At 53.6% G+C, this 19,049-nt stretch overlaps 1 protein-coding gene across 5 annotated transcripts in view; it reads right to left on the reverse strand.

Moving 5' to 3' along the window:
• PLEKHM1 (pleckstrin homology and RUN domain containing M1) overlaps positions 1-18,971 on the reverse strand; it is a 20,403-nt gene extending 1,432 nt beyond the window's left edge. Inside the window, exons 1-13 of one of the 5 annotated variants that reach the window (XM_035899740.1) lie at positions 18,316-18,971; positions 17,580-17,893; positions 17,053-17,182; positions 14,738-14,826; positions 12,826-13,073; positions 10,729-11,364; positions 9,100-9,484; positions 7,005-7,245; positions 5,639-6,547; positions 3,762-3,907; positions 3,385-3,578; positions 2,872-2,935; positions 2,097-2,254 (exon numbers count right to left, since the gene is read on the reverse strand). In XM_035899740.1, the coding sequence (XP_035755633.1) occupies positions 2,097-2,254; positions 2,872-2,935; positions 3,385-3,578; positions 3,762-3,907; positions 5,639-6,547; positions 7,005-7,245; positions 9,100-9,484; positions 10,729-11,364; positions 12,826-13,073; positions 14,738-14,779 (3,023 nt within the window). In that variant the 5' untranslated portion in view covers positions 14,780-14,826; positions 17,053-17,182; positions 17,580-17,893; positions 18,316-18,971. Of the gene's footprint in view, positions 1-2,096; positions 2,255-2,871; positions 2,936-3,384; positions 3,579-3,761; positions 3,908-5,638; positions 6,548-7,004; positions 7,246-9,099; positions 9,485-10,728; positions 11,365-12,825; positions 13,074-14,737; positions 14,827-15,453; positions 15,579-17,052; positions 17,183-17,579; positions 17,894-18,315 lie in introns of all 5 variants that reach the window. The other 4 variants (XM_035899741.1, XM_035899742.1, XM_035899739.1 and 1 more) reach the window with 4 other exon arrangements.
• Positions 18,972-19,049: the final 78 nt, after the last annotated feature.

Raw genomic sequence — 19,049 nt, forward strand, 5'->3', positions numbered from 1 at the left:
CGGCGGGGAGGAGACACCCAGCTCCGCGCGGGGCGTTCACTGCTTATCTTGAGTCAACAGGAGAAAAGTCTGTGCTACGAAGGCTGAGCTCACTTCTTCCCGATTGCGATCCCCCACCTTGCAAAATGCAGCCCATCCACATGCCAGCGGGCCAGCTAGATTATTTTTTAAATGCCCTCAAGTGCAAATACCTGGTGCACAATTGATGTGTGAATACCACTGAATACTTTAATTTCCCAAAGGACGAGCGGAGAGGGGAGCGGAGAAACGCCCAGCAGCGCGCCGGGCAAGGGACCGTGACACATCGCAGCCTGGGTCACATCCTGCTCCTGACGGGCAGCTGCAAACCCCGAGGTACTGGGGATAGGGAAAGGCTCGTGCACAGATGGACGGGATGGGGGTGCTGCCCGGCGCCATGCGCTTTCCCAACGGAATAGATTTTCATGTGGCTTCTCTGGCTTAGCAGAGCAGTGGCGGCTCCTCCCCGAGCGTGGGGGGATTTGCAAAGCCGGTGGGTGGTTTTTCCCCTGCGTGTTTCTGAGCGAGCAGCAGCCGAAAGGCAGCATCTCCTGCCTCCACCTGCCAGAGCAATGGCTGCAGGAAGCGGCCGCCGCTGCTGTGAAAAGGAGAACGTCGAGCTCTCGGCGGGGTTTATTGTTAGGAGGAGTTTCAGACGCATCCTGCAGCGAGCGGCGGCATGACCCCGGCAGCTGCCTGTCCCCCGGGGCGGGCAGAGGGGCAGGAAGCCGGGTTGAGCTTGGCGAGGATGTTGGTCGAGCTGCTTTCCTGCTGCACGACCTCCTCCGCCAGGGGAAAAAAAAAAAAAATAAAAAAAAAACAGAGGTCAACAAACTTCAGAGCCCGGCTTTACAGGACATGAGACCTCCGGCCGGCTGCCAGCGGAGCTCAGCCCCGTGTGCCTGCTCTTTCCAGAGCCTGTATGCTCTTTTTTGAGGAAAAAATCAGTCTCCTGGGGATGCTGTCCTCAGTAACAAGCACGATGCTGTCCCTGTGGCAAGGAGGGAGAGCGAGCAACCCGGCTCAGCCGCCCTGGGAATATTTGCAATGCATGGGGTAGCCGGGGACTCTGGTCTCGTCGGCATTTTCTGCAGCTTCTGGATGTTGTTACTCACTTTTAGGGACTTCCAGGCAAAGTAAGACCACACAGACCATCAGCTGGTTAAAATTCTCTGCCAGGATTATACTCATTACCCAATAACCATCGAGACGTGGATCTCTCTCCACCTACGATGGACCAGGCTCCTGGGCTGGAAGGGTTTGATATTGATTTCTTTAGAAACCCTGACGGTGGGGATGAAGAGGCTCCTAACACACCCATGCGATTTCAGCGTCTTCTCCACTGCTGAGCCCTGTGCAGCAGCTGACCCCACTGCAGGCAAAGGACGCGAGCTCCGCAGGCAGGAGAAAAACCCTGGTGAAAGCCAGTGCCCCCCCTGTCCTGCTGGGAACATCCCCAGCCCTGCCCCAGCATGTCTCACAGGGCTGCCCACCATCTATCTCTAAATCCATGTCCGTGTGTCCTTCCTCCCTTACTTGGCTGTAGAGGGGTGTATGAACAGCCCCGCTGCTGCTTTTCCTTCCCTCCTGCAACCCTGGGAAGCGGACGGACTGAATTCGAACCGGAGAGGCATCAGCCAGGTGAGCAAGGCAGGGGCACACAGCACCTTCATCCTCATCCTCCTCCTCCTGCCCCCGGCCCCTCTGCTTCCCCAGGACACAGAACCCAGCGAGGTTTTTGCAGGCCAACAGCGAGGTGCTGGGTTGTTCTGCACATTCAATCTGCAAAGCCACCTCGCTTGGTGACATGTTGGCTCTGTGAGGATGGTCCTCTCCTGCCACAAACAGCCCAGTTTTGGTTGGAAACACCTTAGAGCTGACGGGTACCATGAAGGACATGGGTACCATGAGGATGCACAACCAGCTCAGAGCTATTTCCAGGCCACCCTGGGACTATGTTCCTAGAAAGAGGAGCATCCCAGAGAGGGACCCAGGGGCTGGTCCAGGCTCCTGGGAAAAGCCAGGCCATAAGCTCAGGTGGCATCACAGCAGCAGGACACGATGGAGACATCTCTTACCTGGTGGTAGTGTCAAACTCGAAGGGAAAAATGATGTCGCTGCTGTTGCAGATCTGGCAGATGAAGCCTCGCTGGGTGCACAGGTCACAGTTGTAGACGTGATGGGAAGCAAACTGGAGCAGCGACTGCAGGAAGGTCTCAAAGACGCCGTCGGCTATCTGCAGGGCAGAGATACGTCAGGCAGGCGTGGAGCCTGTCTCCCGTCGGCTTTGCACTGTGCAAAATCCCCATCACAGCCATGTTTTGGTTGGACGTGATGATCTTAAAGGTCTTTTCCAACCTAAACGATTCTGTGATTCATGCTGCCACATGAAGACAAGGCTGTCCTCCAAAAACAACCCCCACCCCATGTGCCTGGGTTGCAAGGGGACCCCAGAGAGCACCAGCACCCACAACCTGCCAGGATGGGGCTCCTGGCTTTGGATTCGATGTGAAATCCAACCGCCGATCACCCCCAACATTATTTGCAAGAGATACAAGTTTGCATGGCGATGCACCACCAGCAATGCTGGCTTACAGAGGTGAACATTTATCCTGCACCATCTCCATGGTTTTTTGGAGGATACAGGCCTGAACCAATTACTTTGACAAATTAAAATAAAGGCAATTATTTGCCTTTAAGCTGGTGTGCAAGCTTGTGGAGTGCACGCGGTGGATGAATGCAAGGCAAAAGGAAAATGAAATTGTTTGATGATGATGATGATGATGTGCCACGCTCAACAGAAACGGGGATGTTTTCATTGGCAAAACCCCTAGGACCACGCAAAGCTCTCACCTGCCTGAGATCAGCAACGCTGTATTTGTGGGGACACTCCAAGAGGTAGTGCCTGTGATCAAGCCTGCAAAGAAGCACAGAGGGAGGTGGTAGATGGTTTGCACCGCACCTGCGATAGCTGTGGAGCAACGGGGAGCCTGGATGACGCAGGCTCTGAAGAAAATCACCACAGACCTGATTTTTGCATTGTGCCCCACATCCCAAATCCTGGAATTTGTGTGGAGGATTTCAAAGGGGAGAAAAAGAAAATAAATCTCTCATCTATTTTCCCAGGTGTTTCCTGTCCAGCCAGAAGCTCCTTGGGCAGGAAGGTGTTTCCTGAGTAACATATCAATGTGTCAACCCAGCCAACAGACGGGTAACTCCTTAGAGGAGATGACATGGAGCTTAAAACAGCCCATGCCTTGGCAACATCGCTCCCCACTCCAACAGCAAGCTATGAGGAGGCCCAGGAGACCATCGGGGTGCAAGGAGGGGGATGCAGGCATAATGCCACCGAGTGAGGGACCTCACCGCTTGCTCAGCTCCTTCAGGGCCCCGCTGCGGCACATGATGAGATAATCTCCCAGCAGCTTCAGCTGTTCCCTGCTCTGGCGGATCCGTCCCATCCTCTCCACATGGTCGTAGAGGCTCTCGTTGACCAGCTTCAGGTCGATCAGCGGCTGGTTACGGATCTGGGTGAGGAACTTCAAAGCTTGCTGGCAAACCTGGGGCAAAGAGAGGCAGGAGGTGGGCATGCACCAAGGAGCAGTTCGGGAGGCTTGGAGGGAGGTCTAGGGTGAACATCTCCACCTCTGCTGATGGTGGAAACGTTCAGAGGGACCTTCAGGAAGCGCAGGCAGATGCAGGAGCATTTTCCTGCTCTCGGCACCAACCGAACCCAGACTTACCCCTCGTTTTGTCAGATCCCAGTTGTGGATCAGGCGTGAGGGAATCACTGTCTCCTCATCCCGGTGGCAGCTGTCGCAGTAGTAGAGACCAGAGAAGGCGCAGAGCTTGGGCTTCGCGAAGGAGAAGCCGATCTGCCTGGAGCAGCCTGCAGGGAGCAGGAGGGAGGCGATAAGAAAGGACCTGGGCTGCCCCAAAAACCTGTTCCTATCACCGTCAGGACAGGGGTAGAAACTTTTGGGAGGTGGGGAATGGAGCAAGAAAGTTTTTGGAAGGGCTGGAGATCAGCTAAAGCACTTGTAGGACATTTGGTGAGAGGTCCCCAGTCCCTTCCCTGTGGATTTAAGACCACGATGGTCCAACAGGAGCTGCTTCCTTTTTTCCTCCATAAAAAAGGAGTCTGGGCTATCCCTGAACCCACTTTTATCCATTGAGTGATTCAACTGTTTATTTTTTTTTTTTTTTTAGGAAAGCAAATTCTGGAAACATCCCTGTGGTTTACAAAGAACCTAACCCCCCCCTGCCTGCCCCATCACCTCCTCCCGTAGCTTTGCCCCGTTTTGCCTTCACTCAGCCCTTCTCTTGCCCGCTGCAGGGTACCAAAACCACATCTGCAAGGGCTCCTCGTCTGCAAGGGATGAGGTCGGCATGGATTTTAAGCCAAAAAAATCCTTTATTATAGTGGTGGGTAACCCAGGAGGAGCTCAGCTTGGGTCCTGGGGGAAATCTGCAGGGTTTTTATAGCTACTTGAGATGTGAGCGCATCTCATTTGGAGTTGGGAAGGCAGGAGAACTCTTCATGCTGTTTTTAATGGGTTCAGTTCTCTAAAATTGAGCAAGCACAAGCGAGCCTCTGCCATCCTCAGGGGACGCTTTGCTACCTCACCCTTCACACTTTAGGGCAGCTGGAGTGCATCCCAAAAAAAAATATTCATGGAGGTCAGATGTTGCGCTCTCAATAAATTAAAAAAAAAAAAAAAAAAAGCTTTTATCGCTTATTATGCTCTGGGGTGTAAGCAAACCCCTCCTGCACCAGGCTGGGAGGGAGGTGAAAGAGGGGCAGGCAGCCCCCTAAGAAAACCTACACATAAAAACTGGGAATGTGTCTTTTCAGCTTGCTGCTTCCATCTGTTGGTAGGTGGAAGATGCAGGACAGAGCCTGGAGGGGAAGGTAGAGACCAAATAGAATGGAAAAAATATGTGTAAAAAAGAAGAGAGATTAAAAAGAAAAAAAAAAAACCGCTGGAGGGTACAAGAAGTAGAACTGAAGCAGGAGAGAAATCTGAAGTTTAATTAACTTACCAAGGTAAAGAGCAAATTATACCTCCCGTGGAGGTCAGCAAGCGTTATCCTATTAAACCAGCATCGCCCCACGTGCTGCGCAAGCTTAAATGAACGTTTTGCAAAATCAGCTTGTCACACCCATCGCAAATTCGCTCCTGTGCTGCATTACCGGATAAACAGCATTTGCCCTTGACTGCACTTTCCCTGCAAGCTGGGGCCACAAAATGCCCAGGAAGAGAGTCCTGGGCCTCTTGGTCCACCTATGGTTGACTTCAAGCCAAGACCCACCTCTGTCTATGCCATAAGCAACTTAAACAGGAGCCCACTAGCAGCCCAGTTGGACCCACGCTGGGGTGGGATGGAGATTCAGCGTGGGGGGACTCACCCTGCGCACACAGACCACCAAAGGTGCCACTGATTTGGGGTGTGAAACCCTACCGAAGGGCTACAGTGCTACCTGGGGTTTGGATGGGGAAACCAGCAGCTGGCCTGCAACTGGTTGGCAGGACTCAGGGCACCTCTGTCACCGCATTAACATGACATCATCCTCCAAGGCAGAGCTGGGTTTCTTGTTCTCAGACAAGCCAACATATACCTGCACAGATGAAGCTCTGCGAGTCCAGGCCCTTCTCTGTGGGGATGGCCACCAGGTATTGCAGTAAGAAGCCATTTTCCGTCACGATGTTCTTCAGGATGACCTGGGAGTGCCCATCCAAGCTGCCGCCCAGCGTCAGCGCCTCCTCTGCGCTCTCCAGGTAGGACATGAGCACCCCTCGGACCAGCTCCCTCCATGAGGCCGCTTCTTCTGCATTCTCAGCCTGCAGCTTCAGGACAGCTTTGGAGGTGATCACCTTGAAGAACGCAGGTCCCCCAAGGCTCGTGTCTGGAAGGATGTCCTGGATGGTCTCTATACCGTAACTGTTGCTTAAAATTTTATCATTGTTTCTGATTTTAAAGCACTTTAAAGTTTCTAGAGACAGGGAAAAAATAAAAGGGACCCAGGTTTTGTCTATGTCCACGTACAGAACAGCCTCTTTTATTGCATCCAGCTCTGGTTCATGAGCTGAAGTCCAGTCAAAGCTGTTCCCAGGCATGTCGCTGTACTGGAGAAAAGCAGCAGAGTCGCTCTGGATGGGTTGGCCTTCACCACTGTCTTCTGGATACTCCAGCGTCTCCCACTCCTCCTCCTCCAGCTGAGGCCGCCACTTCTGCAGCGCCTCACGGATCCTGTCCAACCAGTCCTCGGCCTCATCTCGAGAAGGAGCTCGTAGGTAGAGTTTTTTCCCCAGGAAAACCAGCTCGAAACGGCCATCCGAGTGCGTCAGTGCCAGTGACTCGCACCGCAGCAGGGAATAGCTCTCAACGCAGATGCGGTCCTCGTGGTCCAGGAAGAGACGGAGTTCCAGTGGCGACAGCTCGCAGGAAAACTCCTTCCAAATCCCCATGGCTCCTCTCCGCTCCAGGCTGCCCAGCTTCAGGAGCCCTCGGAAAGGGTTGGAAAGACCTGGGGCAAAAGCAATTGTCTTAGTTTAACCGAAAAAGGAGAAGCTGGTGGAGAGAGAAAAGCCAACGGGTGGCTCACAGTGGACCACGGGATGGGGCAGGAGTTTACAGGACCTTGGTCTCCATAATCTGGCTGCACTCATTTGGGTTTTGAGGCTGAGAACAAGTGGGACAGCATAAAGGAAACGTGCCCCGCAGAGCTGACAGAGACATGGGGACAGGGACACCCAGCATACCTCCCCTCCTCCTAAAACATTTCCCTCCAGAGCTATCATGGGCTCAGCAACACCAAGGGAAACTGCCCCACGGTCTTCTGGAGCTTTTAGTGCTGCCATCAGCTCAGCAATGGCAAATTGTGCTTCCCAAACTGCCCATCACCCGCAACACCCCCCCCAGCTCCTGAGCACTGCCCAACATAGACACCTGGTGAAAGCAGGAGAGGGGAGGGCGGCACGTACCCATCTGCCTGCGATGCACAACGCTGAAGCCTTTTTGTTCCCGTTCAGGTGACGTTTTGGGCTTCCCGCTCTCCGAGGATGGCACCGACAGCCTTTCCAAGTCAAGGGCGCTAATGAGCCCCAGGGCTGGACACTCGCCAGCCCCCTCCGGCCCAAAGCCATTGGTGTCAGCTGTGCTTTCGCTGCTCTCTCCTGGAGAAGGCCTGTAGAAATCATCTTCTGAGATCCAGCTCTTTCTTTTCTGTTAAGAAAAAAAATTAATTATCAAATGTATTGGACACTGTTGCACCCCTCAAACGCATATGTCTGCAGCGACCCCTCCATGGGAGCTGCTCCCACGCAGACTGAATCCCAGGCAGTGATGCTGGCCGTCCCCATGCGGATGGCTCCCCTGCTCCCTCCGCTCAGGGAAAGCTCCATGGGACTGTGTCAGCAGCTGGCAAATACTGGGATTATATTATATTCTCTCCCCCTAAAATCATCGAGGGGCTCAGAGGGAGAACACGTTCCCTGCAGTAACCACACACAAGATATTTGGTCCAGGAAATATTTCTGACAGAGGGTGAGAAACCAGCCCTGCCGTGGAAAGGTACGAGCTTGCCTGGAGCTGTAGCACCATCCTTGTTCCAGGAAGAATAGAGATGGGGCAGGTACAGAGATGTCTAGGATGAAATAGAGACCTATGGCTTACAAGCAGATGATACAGACATCAGGCCTGATCGGCACAGGCAAAAAGGAAGGCAGGGAAGGCAGAGGAAACCTTTGTTTCCATAGGTCAGGAGGGGATGAGACCCACAAGTGGAAGAAAGCTTGTTAAGCTGGAAGAAAACATGGCTGTGACTGCTGGGAGTTTTTCTGGCTCCAAGAATGAGGGAGGTTCTGGAACAAGGTTCCTGAGCAAACACCAGGAGCAAAACACGACCCAGCTCAGTGTTCTGGCAAAAGGCAGCAGCTTCCCTTGACTCAGCGCATCCCTTCTGGGGCTGCATCCCCCCAGGAACAACCTCTCGACTACCCTACCCTGCTTTCCAAGAGCCTTTTATTCTGAACAACGAACTAAATGACAGCAGAAGAGCCATCACCACCCTGCAGCGAGGATCATGCTCCCAGCACACAGGCAGGCTCGGCTTATTCCTGGACCAGGAACGCAGGTTGCCCCGTGAGTCACACGAAAGCAGGGGGGGAATTTCCTGTTGACACTGTATGTTATACATAGATTAGGTCAAACTGGCCCAGTGCCATGAGGAAGCAGTGGAAACGGGATAACTGGGAGGGAGCTGAAAGGAGCAGGGACCAAAAAGAGAAATCATTTAGGGGGTTATGAAGTATATCCTAACCTCACTGGGATGGAAATGATGGGAACCAGGGTGGAAATGATGGGAACCAGGATGGAAAAGTCAGTAACAAATTAGACAGAGGACGAGGCTGTTCAAAGAGTTTCCTAAAAGCAAAAGCAAGTGGATCAACTCCTCAGCGGCAGCAGGGGAAATCCACCAGTGTTGCCTAAGCACCAGGGAACACCATCCTCCCCTGGGAACAGATGTGTTGTGTGAGTATTTCTCCACTGGAAAACTGCAATTTGTTTCCCGTCCAGTCAATCCTTTTCCCTCCTCTTCCATGGACCATAAACAAAGAAAAGTCCCCATAAGAAGTCTGACTCTTGGGCTGTTTTATCAGCTTGCACACAGCCGATGGCCAGGTTTGTGCAAGAGCTCATCACTCTTCAGATATCGCTAACAAAACCAAAACCTTCCTCTTGCAGCTGCTCTTGGTGAGGAAGGACTGGCAGGCCAGACAGGGTTTCAAAAGCTTTGGTGCCTCTTTTACCAGGGAATATCGACTCTGACCCAATTTCTCCCAGGGCAGCTGCACAGACACAGTTCCATGGGGTCCAGGAAGACGCTCGTGGAGTAGGGAGCATCGCTTACACCCTACTTGCTGTTGGAAAACTGGAAGCAGCGGGGAAGATGAGAGTTTGGAGGAACTGCTGCCTACTCAGAGGCTGTCACTGGTTTTATTTTCCTTTTCCATTAGAAGTGCTGGTCAGGAAGCACAAAACCAAAAAGATTGATAGCAAGCGAGCTGTAACACTTACCGGACAACCCAGTAGTGGAGAAAGGAGGTATTCGGCTGTCGGGCTGCGGACAGCATCGCTGCCGCTGACTGCGCTGCTTCTGCCTGTTGCTCCTTCACTCGGACCACTGTTCCGCGTGGCTGAAACGACGTCTGTGCCGCCGGCTTGCGGTGCTGCATCTCCATCCCCATCACTGGTGGTCACCACATCGCCCGTTCGAGCGGAGTGTGGCCTGTCGGTGTTGGGAGGTTGTTGCTGGTGAGCTCCGCGGGATGGTGCTGGGGGGACGGGTGACGCAGCCGGAGGGCAGGCAGGCTGCTGTGGGGAGCAGCCCAGCACGCTGGGGACCAGCCCTCCCTCCGGGGCTTCCAGGCTTGGCTTGGCTTTGTTGAACTCTGACAACACCCTGGAAACAGAGAAGTGACCAGTTTGAACCTCACTATGTTAACCAGAACCTCTAAAAAACCCCCAGTCGATGCAAATTATAACCACCCAAAAGAAGGGCTCAGCAACACTGCTCATCTCCTGCGGGCTGGCAGCACTCTATGGCTGCCAAAAACCCTCTGGCACCAGCCCTGCTACCAGAAAAATGTGTGGTTTGTGCCCTACAGAGCAACAGTCGACCCCGCTGCAGGTAAGGACCCTACCTGCAAGGGATGTATTTCCTAACTCCGCCCGTTAACGGGGTTTAATTTCCTTCTGATGGACACCTCATAAGGGAGGGAGAGCGCTGGGTGCTCCCCGCAGCCCCAGCCCCACGTATGGCTTCCAGCCACATACCCAGCCATGGACCTAGTGCCAAATCTCAAACGTTTTCATAACCGTTAACAAGCAATTATTAGTGGATCCCAGCCAGATGAGACGCTGTTCCCATGCCCCTGCTTCGCCACCAGCTAGGTTGAATTAAACCAGCCCAAGATTAAAATTCAAAATGACATCTTTCCATCACGAGTTTAATCCAATCAAGGTTCTTCCAGGATCGTCTTAAGATGCAAAGTCCTCAAAGTAGGTAACGACGCCGTTACCGATGCAGAAGGACAGACTGCAGCTCTAAACCACCTCCAAGGCCCTTATGGGGAAGAGGGTGCCTTCACCAACCAGCACCCTGAGGCCAAGCTCCTTCAGAGCCAGGTTTTAAAGGTGGCAGGGAAAATACTTACTGATTACTCAGAGCTTACATAACCCGCTGGAAATCTTTGTGCTGGGTGTTTGGCAGAAATAAATCATGAGGATGACAAACTAACAACCTCCCTCCTCTAAATTATCTGACGAAGCTGCAAATTATAACCCTTTGCTGCGACCAAAGTCATTTCTTTGCCCCTGCAGAAAGCCCCAGAGCATTCCCCAGCGTACGCCAGGGAGATGTGACATTCCTGAAACAGGGCAGCCACATTTTTCTGACGTTTCTGCCCTAGTAAAGAGGACAGACACACACTTCAGTGGCCACGAGCTCATTTGCCGTGGCAGCAGGGTCCCAGCAAGCCACACTGAGCATTTCTTTTTACCTTTCAGGCTCTTTCCAGGAGGAAAAAAATAGCTTGTTCAAGACAAACAGGGGGGAAACCCTAACTGGCTACAGAGACAAAATAAATGAGAACCTAGGAGAGGGTTAAAAATCCCTTTGAAGAGGAGATTTGGGAAAAGACTCACTCTTGCAGCGACCTGTCCAGGTCCTCGGCGGTGGCCGTCCCCAGGTCGGAGTCGCAGGAGAGCGGCTCCTCGCTCCGCTCGGGACTGCGGGCGCAGTGAGCCGGGAGGATGCTGTCAGAGCCCAGGCTGGAGGAGAGCTGGGATGAGCTCGTGGTGTTAAGGCTCAACGAGGACGACGTGAGCTTGATTTTGCTGCTGGCTTTGCCAATGGGTAGGACAGAGGGTTGAATCTCAATCTCATCTGACCCTGATGATTGGGAGATCGAACCCAGTGATGCTTTTCTGTGGGGTTCAGATGTCGAGGACGTGAGGGGCTCCAGCAGCTCCGAAACAGGACACAGACCCGACAGGGACAGAGGGGTGATAGTCCACTCATTCAAAACCGCTGATTTATAGGAGAGCTCGAAGGTTAAGGAAGTTAAGCCCTGCAAGTAGCTAAGGAGAAACTCACACTCTTCGGCATCTAAGAGCAGAGCGGTCGCCTGGTAGTATTCGGGCAGCCGGGACCTCTCCCGCAGGAGCAACTTCAAGTAACACTCCACGAGGCCATCATTCAAAGCCAGCCTCAGCCAGGCTCGGCAGCGGCCAACGTCCGTATTGATGAAGATGAGTTGTTCCAGCTCTGAGACAATATTTCTGAGCAAAGGAGAAAAAGAACAGAATAGGATGTGAGCGGCTCCATTTTCAGTCCATCACGGGGCGCAGGAGGGGCAGATCCTCCATCAGGAACTGCCCAACCTGCTCTGCTGCGGGGATCAGGAATTGGGTTGAAAAATGCTGTGGAAGATCTCTTTCCTCCATGGAAAATGTGGTTTCCCAGGGAGAAAAAAAGAGCTCCTGAACTCCTCAAAGCTAAATGTACTGGTAGCAACCCCAGGCATCCCTGGAGTGCCTCTGAGCGCTCCTCCTCTCCCTGGCTGGAGGCATCTCCCATGCATCGCTTGACCTCAACCAAGGATGCAGAGGGGGAAATTCCCTCTGCCCCTGCACGTTAGCAGGGCTTGCTCTGGCTGGATACTCCTTGGTGACAACCGTGTGTCTAAATCCTAGCTTCAAATTTAAAATCAGTCAAAACACAGTGAAAACTGCTGCGCCAGCCCAAAAAAAAGAGCCGGTCAGATTGCGCTCCTCAAGAAATCTCAGCCTCCTGACTTCCACTGTTCTCCCCTAAAATCCAACAGCGACACCACACTCCCTAATCCTCCCTGGCCCCAGCTCACGTTGGCACTGCAGACGCTACAAAAAACAAAGCAAAAGTTTCGTAAGATTTTTTTTTTTAATCTGTCTCTCAAGAAAGAAGAAAAAAACCTTCAAAGGGCACAAAAATATCCCCCATAGCATACAAAAGAGTTATTTTCATCCACTCTTTCATAATTTAAGAGTCAGTGATGGAGTTGGATGAGGCTTTCAAAACTATTTGTGTGTGGGCTGTTATTTAGTGTGGGAGGACTCTGCTTAGGGAGTGGCTCAGAAAAACCCCAACAAATAATGAAAGTTACCCAGGCAAGACCTCCTCAGACGCTGGTTGGGACGTGGGGAAATGGAGGCCAACCATCCCCAGTAGACCCAGGTCAGAAGTGAGACCAGACCCCCTGTACTGTGCATCCCATAACCCGCCACTGCTGTACGCCAGTGTGGTTGCTGTGGTCCCACTGGGGACATGGAGTCCCCATATAGAGCCTCACACCCAAAAACAAGGAAGAAAGGAGCGCACCCTAAGCTGGCAGCAGTGTTTTGTTCCTGAACTTTTTGGGGACAGTGGAGCACGCCTAAATGGTGCTTTACCCCTTGTGCACGCTGAGAGGGGCTGTGCTGACAGCACCGGGTGCCCAGCCCTGCATCACCTGGCATCGCGGGGGCTTTGCTCTTCTACTTGCATCTCCCAGAGGTCCCAGGCAGCCCCAGCCCCCCCTAGACACCCTCTGAGAGCATTTCTCCCTCTGACCGAAAGGATTGAGCACACGGGACGGGGTACAGACGTATCTTTCCATCGAGCCATCCTCCTGTTCACCATCCCCTGAATTTTATGCCTTTCACACCAAAGAGAGGGGACAAACCTGAGCATGCAAACACCTTTCAGCAGAGACGGGCACTCACCGATGGGTGATGCTCTTCAGCAGACCCCAGAAGACCGGCTGGGGAAGCGGTCCCCGACCCCCTGTTTTCTTCCCTTTCCCCCCGCTCTCTGCCTTTATGTGCTTCTCCTTCAGCCCGTGCACGAAGACAGCTTCCAGGGTGCTGCAGAGGGTGTTTGCATTCCCATCATCGCTGGTAACAACAGCATCCGAGGTCACGTACTGCTTCTGCAGTGCCTTGATGGCGTTCGCCAGTTGCTTCTTGATCAGCTGCAAGACAGGAGGTACAGGTTTGCATTATTAAAAAAAAGTAGGAATTAGGAAAGATTTGGTGAAAAAGGGCTCAAAAACTGCAAGGCTCATCCAGAGTGAAGCACTATGTGACTCCTGCTTCACCCACGTGCTTTGTGGTGGCTGTTAGGGAGCACTACAGCTGAACCAGTCAAGCTGGGGGCTTATGCTCTTGGCATCACTATTCATCTGGCTTTTTTTTTTTTTAAATTAGTAACTTATGCAATTTTATCTGGCATTTTGGGGTCCACCAGGTTGCTGAGGTTGCCTTTAGAGTGTGTGGTGCTTCCTCTGCAGGCACCAAATTACTTAAGAGGATGGGGCGGGGGGGAAGAAAGAAATCAGTTCTTCCCAGGCACTTGCCTCAGGGAAACACAGGGATTAAATAAGCATGGGTGATAAACGAGGAACTCCAAGGAGGGAACCGGTAATAAGGGCTGCGATACCGCTTAACTCGTGCAGATCAGCCCCAGCAGCACGTGACACGCTAATGAGTCCTGCCAGCAGAAATCAAAGCCATCGATCTCACACTCAGCAGCTCGCCTGTGTTGATTGACCCACGGACACTGCTGGGGATGGGCCCGCCCTAAAAAGATGCTTTGGAAGGACGGCTGGGGTTTAGCTGCTGCCTTCAGAGAGCTGCGGTGGGCTCTGACGTGGGAACATGGGAATTTTACCTTCCAGAAGCTTTGCTTCCCTCTTTCTCACACCAGTGGAAAAAAAAAAAGCAAGTTCAGTGAATTTAACAATTTTACACTGGTGGAGCAGCTGAACCCAGATGTCTCAATCAACCGTACTTAAAATGAAAGTTGCACTTCCCAGCAGGCATTTGGCAAACACAGCAAATCCAGCTGGGACCCCATCAAACAATTCATGTTTCGGCATCAGTCGTGCCGCGTTCAAGGCAAATGCTGAACGGCACCAGCCGCTGCGACTGGGGCAGGGCAGATTTTGACTCGAGCCTGGGTTGGCAGCACAAACCCGTATTAAATTTCCAACCCAGGATATTTTTTTCAGTATCTAAATAGGATTTCCAGCAGCTGTAGTTCAAGGACAGCGGCCAGGGGAACAGGCATGTTCTCCCTGCCCTATCAAGGGACGCATTTTGAAGCAGGAGCTTCTGCTAGCACCAGCAACCCACCTGCAAGCAGCGACCATGGGCTAACAGGATTAAAGAGTGCAAATGATTTTATCTTGTCACGCATGAATTAATTCTGCCGTGGGGTGAATTAAACACCCAGTTTTAACCGCCGGGTTTGAACTTTGCTCATTAAACGTGTTTAGACTCCCAAAGCCGGGTAAAAGGAACCCTGAATATACAGAGCAGCGATGCTCCGTCACCCAGGTAGCAGGGCTGAGCACCTTCCCCCGCCCCATGCTGGGGTCTCACCATGAGGGGGAAAGACCCAGGTAGAGTCTGGTGTGATTTAACTCATGGCCACCCTGTTTGCTTTAGCTGCCCCCCACCAGCCAAACCATCAAGGATCCTCTCTGCCAGAAAGCACGAGCCACCCTTCTCCCATATAATCCATCCCAATCCCAGCTGGCAGCACCAACAAGTCCTACCACGACCCTGCTGGTCACTGGAGTTGTGTTGGGGAGTAACTGGAGCTATCTGGGGTGGTTCAGGGCATCTTGCTCACCTGTATGGCTTCCTTGGGGTCATCGGCATGGCTCGAATGCATCTCAGCTGCTGCCGCTCCCCGTGCCGGGCGCTGCCTTCACATGTCACCTTTGGGACAAGGAGGAGGAGCACGTATGAGCACCCATTTGGTTTACATCTCACTCACCTGCCACGCAAAGCACACCCAGCGTCACGCAGGAGGCACGGATCAGGCACTGAGGCATTTTGCAAGTGCTCACAGCCAGACTGCTGCTGGGTTCAAGTTGGGATGGACCCATGGCCACATCAAAACACACTACGCTTCCCAGGGACCAGGAGTTTCAGGCAAAACAGGGTATGGCCAAGAGACCGAGAGGGAGTAATTAACCCTTGCAAGAGGGAGTAATTAATCCTTGCAAGAGGGAGTAATTAACCCCTGCACACTGCCTGCAGGCAGCCCTAAACCTGGGTGAGACGCCGGGCTGGTCAAGCCACCAGCGACACATGCTGGGACTGCATCCCTTCTGTTTCTACATCACCTGCAATGCCCAGGCACCAGCAAGGGCATCAAAATACACACATTTAGCAAGCGAGCCTGAACGCCAGCACCCAAAAACCATGTGAAAGGCGTTAAGGTGGCCCAGCAGACCCTGGGCAGAGGTGACAGCAGCTCATCTCTCTGGTACTGGCTAGAGGATTGATGCTGCTGTCGAACCCAACCGGGATGGACCCTCCTGGAGGTGCCCGGGCGCTCACCCCCAGGGTACAGAGCTGCCTGGGAAGGAAGGATGCAGGTTCTCATTCTCCATCAGGTTTCCAGTTGCTTCATTCAGAGGCAGATGAACCCTGGGAGCGTGGATGTCAGGGCTGCTCTGCTGCAGCTGGTTTTGGTGGGAGAGAGAAAAAAAATCAGTGTCTTCTGCTATGGGAAACCCTGGCAAACGAGAGCCTCTCAGGCAGCGGCAGCCTCGCTGGGGTCATCTGCAACTGCAGGGTGCCTGCAGACAACAAGGGACCTTTGACTTCTGACTTCTGGCCTCCTGCCCTGTTCTTCAGAGCCGTCTGCCGAAACCAAGCTGTGCCTGGAGGCTCTGTGAGCACAGAGCGCGGCTGTCAGCAAGACGCCTGCCGCATGGCTGCATCCCCAGCTCAAGCACAGCGTGTCCTGGTGCTGACAAGGGTCTGAGAGATGCTCCAATACCAGCTACCCATGTAAAGCTTTGTAGGGATGTCAGAGGTTGGAGAAGAAATTTATTCCCTTGAGTTGGAAGACTTGCCATCCCAGTGGAGAAGGACAAGAGCCCAGCAGTTGACAGCAGGGTTTGGGTATGCCCATGGTTCCAAGCCAAGACAAAAACCCCACAGCTTTCCCCCAAGCAGAGCTGACGGCCTCAACCTGCCCCTCTCCCTGCACTGTGAGCCATCAGACCAGGGTCAAAGCATGGTTTGCAGACCAGTGCCTACATGGTCACGGCTGGTCCTGAAGGCAGCGGTGGCCCAAACCCAGAGCAGCCCATATCTGGACCGGCCTAAACCTGGAGCATCCCAAATCCAGAGCATCCCAGACCCGAAACATGCCAAATCCAGAGCGTCCCAGACCTGGAGCCGCCCAAATCCAGAGCACCGCAGACCCGGAGCCGCCCAAATCCAGAGCACCCCAGACCCAGAGCTGCCCATGCACATACCACACCAGCCAGATCTGCTCGGAGCAGCAGGTTGAGAGCTCTTTGGATACAAACCCTGGATCAAGCCTCAGTATTTCCAGGGTTCAGACAATTTCATAGAAAAGGAAACTGTTTTCGCCATGACTTGTCATAAGATTTCCTCTCTTGGGGTTGCAACACAGAAATGGGGGAGTGCAGTGATTACAGGAACCTTAGCCTTGGCTCAGAGGCTCAGGGCACTGCTGGGGGATTTAGGGGGAAGTGAGGGGACATCTAAGTGACAGCAGCGGTCAACAAGGACCACAGAGAGCTGCCTCCATCTCTGCCCTCCGCATGGGAGGTTCAGGCAGCATCAGGCTCCTTGGGGCCGGGCAGCCTCTGCCCCTTTCCCCACCACCTCCTGCAAACACGCAATGCAACCCACCCGAGACAAATTCAGGGTGCAAGAGCTGGGGGCAGAGACCTCAGGATGGGAGAAGCAAGCCAGGGGCACAGGGTGGCATTTCTCACACCCTGAGTGGCAGCGTGGGTGTTTCAGCTCCAGGACTGCGCCTGCTGTCTGTGCTCTCGGTGTCAGCCACCTCGGTGTCCCCAGCCGGTCACGGGGAAGGGAGTTTTTGCAAAGACCTCATCCAGATTTTACTAAGTCAGTGGTATTCCCCCAAAACACGCATTCCTTTGCCAGCATCACCTCTCCCAGCGTCTGCAGGAGGCGAGACGCTGAGGGGGACGCCCATCACCTTCACCATGGGACTCTCCACTCCCACCACGACCAGTCCAACCAGTTTGTTCCAGCGCCGCGAATCCACACGGCACCGCTTCTGTTGGGACAGCATTTTCCTGAATAACAAGTGCAGCGAACCAGCTCCGAGGTGGATTTCACCTAACGCAAGTCTTTGGGGAAACACAGGGAAATGGGACTGGCAGCCCTGGCGCCAGTCTCACCAGCAAGCGAAGGAACTGGAGTGCAGTGAAGCACTTCCAGGCAGATCCTGGAAAGCCACGGCTGTTCATTGTGATCTTGGAAGGATAAGACATAGGACAGATGTGCAAACACAAGAGACAAGCACATCTACAGCAGAAAAAAACCCCACATCTTTTCCCAGCAGTTGCCATGCCGGAGGCTACGCAGGCAGAACACAACAGCTCGAGTAAAACAAAGAAAATAAAACAAGTGAGAAATAAAAACAGCCAGCAAGCTGGCGTGGTTAAACCTACCGAGGAAGGGAGCCGCCAGCGCGAGAGCAGAGCTGTTTATTTACCAAACTGTTGCAAACCAGCCAAATTCTTTGGGAAGGGCTTGTTTGAATCAAGCCTTGTGCCAGGAGAGGCAGAGACCCTGTCCCAGAGCTCAGCTTTTTGGTCTCCCAACAAGTGACGCTCTCAGAGTTATAAATAAACAGCAGGTCACCGCTCACACTTTGCGAACGGAAAACAACAGCCCACAATGACGGCGTGAACCAGTGACTCAAGGCCTGGACGCGGAGCCAGTCATTTTCCAAGCACGAGTGCTGCACCAGTCACCCTCCACCCTGGGGAAACGAGGGCTTTGATGGGACCGTGGGTCCAAGGGCTGCTGTCGGGACAGCCCTCTCCTCCTAAACAGCTTCTGCCTTCCACCCAGAGCCTGTGCACACCCCGCCACGCTTAAAATACAAGCCGATCCCAAGCAGAAGCAGTTTAGGAGCAGGAAAGTCAGCTGGCACAGCCAGAGGCTTGGTTTGTTGCAGGATAAAACCCCTTGGAAATAATTCGGCAAGGGTTAGGGCAGGGTTAGACCCCAGCCCCAGCTCACGGCAGCAGCAGGACCCTCATGGTCTGACTTCAGCTCCTTCTCTGTGCCCAGCCCAGCGCTATTCAGCACCATTGTGATTCCCACTGGCATCGCGTAAGGGACAGGGACCAACACGCCACACTCTTCCCCGTGGAAACGTCCTCCTTGCAGTTGACCAACCTGACGGGGCCGGAGAAGAGTCGCCACTGATGAACCCCTCCAACTTCTGTCCCTGAGGCACCAAGCAGGACGCCCAGGAGGCAAAGCAGCCGCTGAGCTCCCAGCGCCGCCCTCGATGGCAAGACCGTGTTTCTCAGACACTCAAAGGGCAGAATTTCCTTTTAGCCTGTTGTCTGCTCCTGAACCAGGCTACAATTTGCCAGAGCCGCAGGTAAAGCCGGGGTTGACTTTCCCCAGCGTCGCAGCCGACAGAGCCCCCACGCAAGGGCGAAGCGGGTTGTGAAATCCCCAGCGGGTTGCGGCAAGCCGTCCCCGTATTTATGCTCCCGATTTTTGTGTCGGTTTGGATTCCCAGTGCTGGAGTTTCCCAGTTGATTCGGTGGCCATCTGGCAGGGCGGGCAGCTCGCATTCCTCGGCGGGGGGGAACCGGGGGTGGCTGGAAGTAAGGCAACAAGAAACGGGGTCTTGACATTCTGCATTTTCTGGTGGACACAGGAACTACCCAGAGCTCGTTGGCAACCACACGTTTGAAGTGAGAAAACGTCATCGGTAGAGAACGTAACGCGTAATGTAACAGAGAAAGCTGCAAAGATCCGGCACCCGCCGGGATCCCCGCAGGGGCACGGCCGCTCCGGCCTCTCTGTCCCCCGTTATTCGGGGGCCCAGGGGGGCCGAGGGTTTGGGGTGTCAGCGCCGGAGGGAGCAGGGCGAGTGGCAGATAGCAGCACCCCCC

Source organism: Egretta garzetta, unplaced genomic scaffold (assembly GCF_000687185.1).
Source record: "Egretta garzetta isolate BGI_Z169 unplaced genomic scaffold, ASM68718v1 scaffold488, whole genome shotgun sequence".
Lineage (NCBI taxonomy): Eukaryota > Metazoa > Chordata > Aves > Pelecaniformes > Ardeidae > Egretta > Egretta garzetta.